Here is a 3,428-nt window from a genome sequence, read left to right on the forward strand (position 1 = left end):
AAAAAAAAAAAGAAAATTGACTTGTTGAAGACCTTGTTATTGAAATTGTTTTTTTTTTTTTTTCTGAGGTGGAGTTTCACTCTGTTGCCCAGGCTGGAGTGCAGTGGTACAATCTTGGCTCACTGCAATCTCTGCCTCCCGGGTTCAAGCTATTCTCTGCCTCAGCCTCCCAAGTAGCTGGGATTACAGGCGCCTGCCACCACCTCCGGCTAATTTTTGCATTTTTAGTAGAGACAGGGTTTCACCATCTTGGCCAGACTGGTCTTGAACTCCTGATCCACCTGCCTTGACCTCCCAAAGTGCTGGCATTACAGGCATGAGTCACTGTGCACGGCCATCAAATTATTAAAAAGTGAAATTTCTTGAAAGGCTAGGGAGTAGACCAGATATCCCAGAGTGAAAACCAAGGTAAGGATATTCTACATATATAGTATTCTATTTTGAACTAGAGAAGACTTTCTACTACAGTGGGGAAGGAAAAAAATGAAGGTACATTGGGACAGAGATCTATCAGCAACTTGATTATAGCCAGAAAGTGTCAAAACATAGTCTCAGACCCCTTCTTCTCTCCCACGTTTTTTTTTTTTTTCTTGAGATGGAGTCTCACTCTTGTTGCCCAGGCTGGAGTGCAATGGTGCAACCTCGGCCCACTGCAACCTCCTCCTCTTGGGTTCAAGTGATTCTCCTGTCTCACCCTCCTGAGTAGCTGGGATTACAGACACCCACCACCATGCCCGGTTAGTTTTTCTATTTTTAGTAGAGACGGGGTTTCACTATGTTGGTCAGGCTGGTCTCCTGACCTTAGGCGATCCACCTGCCTTGGCCTTCCAAAGTGCTGGGATTATGGGCAGGAGCCACCAGGCCGGCTTCTCTCCCACTTTCAACAACCAATGTTAAAAGCACTAGACTGGGAAGATTGCATTTTTTGTTCACTTTGGTTGAATAAGGCTGTTTGGCTTACTTTTTCCTTCTTTGTGGTCCTGTGAACAGATATTGCTGGTGAATTCAAAGAGCAGTTACAGGTACTGATACCGTATGTATTAAACCCATCTAAGTTAATGGAAAAGGAGATCAATGGCTCAAAGGTCACCTGTCGGGGACTATTGGAGTATTTTAAGGTAAATATGGATTTTAATTATTAAAATTTTTGATTTTTGGTAAAGCTGATCTAACTTGTAAATCAACTTGAATTTAAATATTTTGAAACTTAAAATTTTCTGGGGGAGATGGTGAAAGGCATTTTCAGAGACCTTGGTGTCCTTCCAGGAGTGGGCCATTGGGTGGCAGTATTGGTCTAAGAACCAAATGGATGTTCTTTGCACTCTCTTAGAGGAGCAATTAGCTGTGACTAAAGGAAGATTGTTCCTCAAGGAAGATGGTGTGGACAGGAGGTGGTTAGGAAGTTGCTGTGAGTAGGAGGAGACGGCACCTAGATGTGACACGACTACCTCAAGGCGGATGGTCACTCTGCCCACAGGTAGTGGTGAGGCCAGCGTGCATGGGGAGCTGGATGGGAATCCTAGCCTCTGTAGGTTTGTGCTGCTTGAGAACATTTTTAGTTAACTAAAAATGCTAACATGCACTCAAAGGTGTGTGGTGTGTTTTTGCTAATTCCTGGTTGTTGATCTAAGTGTTTAGGAAAATGCAGTTGTATGGTCACTTTCTAAAAATTAATTATGAGTAAGATATGACTGAATAACATTTTATAGCAGTTTTTATGTTTACATTTTAAGGCATATATTAAAATTTATCAAGGAGAAGATCTGCCTCACCCCAAGTCCATGCTTCAGGTAAACAATGATTTGACATCCTAAATGCTACCCTTCAATTACCTGAGTTGACCTGTATACAATAAGCAGAGTTCTTCAGGAAGAGAATGTGCTTTTTCTCCTTTTTCATTATGCTGAGGTCTGTTAATTTTTTTTTTAGCACATTTTGCAGTAGTGTGGCCTTCTAGTTCACTTTGCAGTAATGTGACCTTCTGGTTCACTTGTTTGTATTCATGGTTGTACAGTTGAAATGGCTTCTCCTCACTGGGCCTAGTCTTTTCACCAAACACATTTCAGGAAGCATAGTTTATTATACTTGGGTGAAACATACCCACCATGCTAGACAAGCAATTTCCTGTCATCTGTTGTTTATTTTTTAAATTTTTATATAATTTATAATTTTTTGAGACAGAGTCTCACTCTTGAGAAGGCTGGAGTGCAGTGGCATGATCTCGGCTCACCGCAACCTCTACCTTCTGGGCTCAAGTGATTCTCGTGCCTCAGCCTCCCGAGTAGCTGGGATTATAGGCATATACCACCATGCCTGGCTAATTTTTGTGTTTTTAATAGACATCGGTTTAGCCATGTTGCCCAGGCTGGTCTCGAACTCCTGGACTCAAGCAATCCAACCGTCTTGGCCTCCCGAAGTGCTGGGATTATAGGGGTGAACCGCTGTGCCTGGCCATAATTTTTTTAATAATAAAAAAAAAAAATAGGGATGTGGTCTTGCTGTGTTGCTCAGGCTGGTCTTAAACTTAGCTCAAGCCATGTGCCTGCCTCAGCCTCCCGAAGTGCTAAGATTATAGGTGTAAGCCCCCATGCCTGACCTATTGTTTACTTTAGTGGAAGATGTCCTGACATACCTGTTTACTATTCACTAATCAGGTTTTTAATTTGCAACTAGAATATCATTTGGTTAAAACATAATTTTTACTTTCTTTTTTTTTTGAGACGGAGTCTCGCTCTGTCACCCAGGCTGGAGTGCAGTGGCCAGATCTCAGCTCACTGCAAGCTCCGCCTCCCAGGTTTACGCCATTCTCCAGCCTCAGCCTAGGGAGTAGCTGGGACTACAGGCGCCCGCCACCTCGCCCGGCTAGTTTTTTGTATTTTTTAGTAGAGACGGGGTTTCACAGTGTTAGCCAGGATGGTCTTGATCTCCTGACCTCATGATCCGCCCGTCTCGGCCTCCCAAAGTGCTGGGATTATAGGCTTGAGCCACCGCGCCCGGCCTTATAATTTTTACTTTCATGTGCTGAACATAAGGGGATTTATTGCCAAGTGTTGATTTCTTTTGTAGCAGAAAATTTTCATAAAGGGAGCTAGAGCCTGGGATTGACATTGCAAATAATTTTTTCCTTTTTTTTTTTGAGACGGAGTCTCGCTCTGTTGCCCAGGCTGGAGTGCAGTGGCGTGAGCTCAGCTCACTGCAAGCTCCGCCTCCTGGGTTCATGCCATTCTCCTGCCTCAGCCTCCCAAGTAGCTGGGACTACAGGCACCCGCCACCATGCCTGGCTAATTTTTTTTGTATTTTTAGTAGAGACGGGGTTTCACAGTGTTAGCCAGGATGATCTCTATCTCCTGACCTTGTGATCCACCCACCTCAGCCCCACAAAGTGCTGGGATTACAGGCATGAGCCACCGTGCCCGGCACCTCCCCCC

The 3,428-nt window shown here is 44.1% G+C and overlaps 1 protein-coding gene across 2 annotated transcripts in view; it reads left to right on the plus strand.

Annotated features, from left to right (window-relative positions):
* The window catches only part of ATL3 (atlastin GTPase 3), a 50,085-nt gene that overhangs the window by 36,279 nt on the left and 10,378 nt on the right, over positions 1–3,428 (plus strand). For both annotated transcript variants that reach the window (XM_023186107.2, XM_023186106.1), the window contains exons 9-10: positions 991–1,118; positions 1,734–1,790. In XM_023186107.2, coding sequence (XP_023041875.1) covers positions 991–1,118; positions 1,734–1,790 — 185 coding nt within the window. The remainder of the gene's footprint in view (positions 1–990; positions 1,119–1,733; positions 1,791–3,428) is intronic.

Source organism: Piliocolobus tephrosceles, chromosome 13 (assembly GCF_002776525.5).
Source record: "Piliocolobus tephrosceles isolate RC106 chromosome 13, ASM277652v3, whole genome shotgun sequence".
Taxonomy (NCBI): Eukaryota; Metazoa; Chordata; class Mammalia; order Primates; family Cercopithecidae; genus Piliocolobus; species Piliocolobus tephrosceles.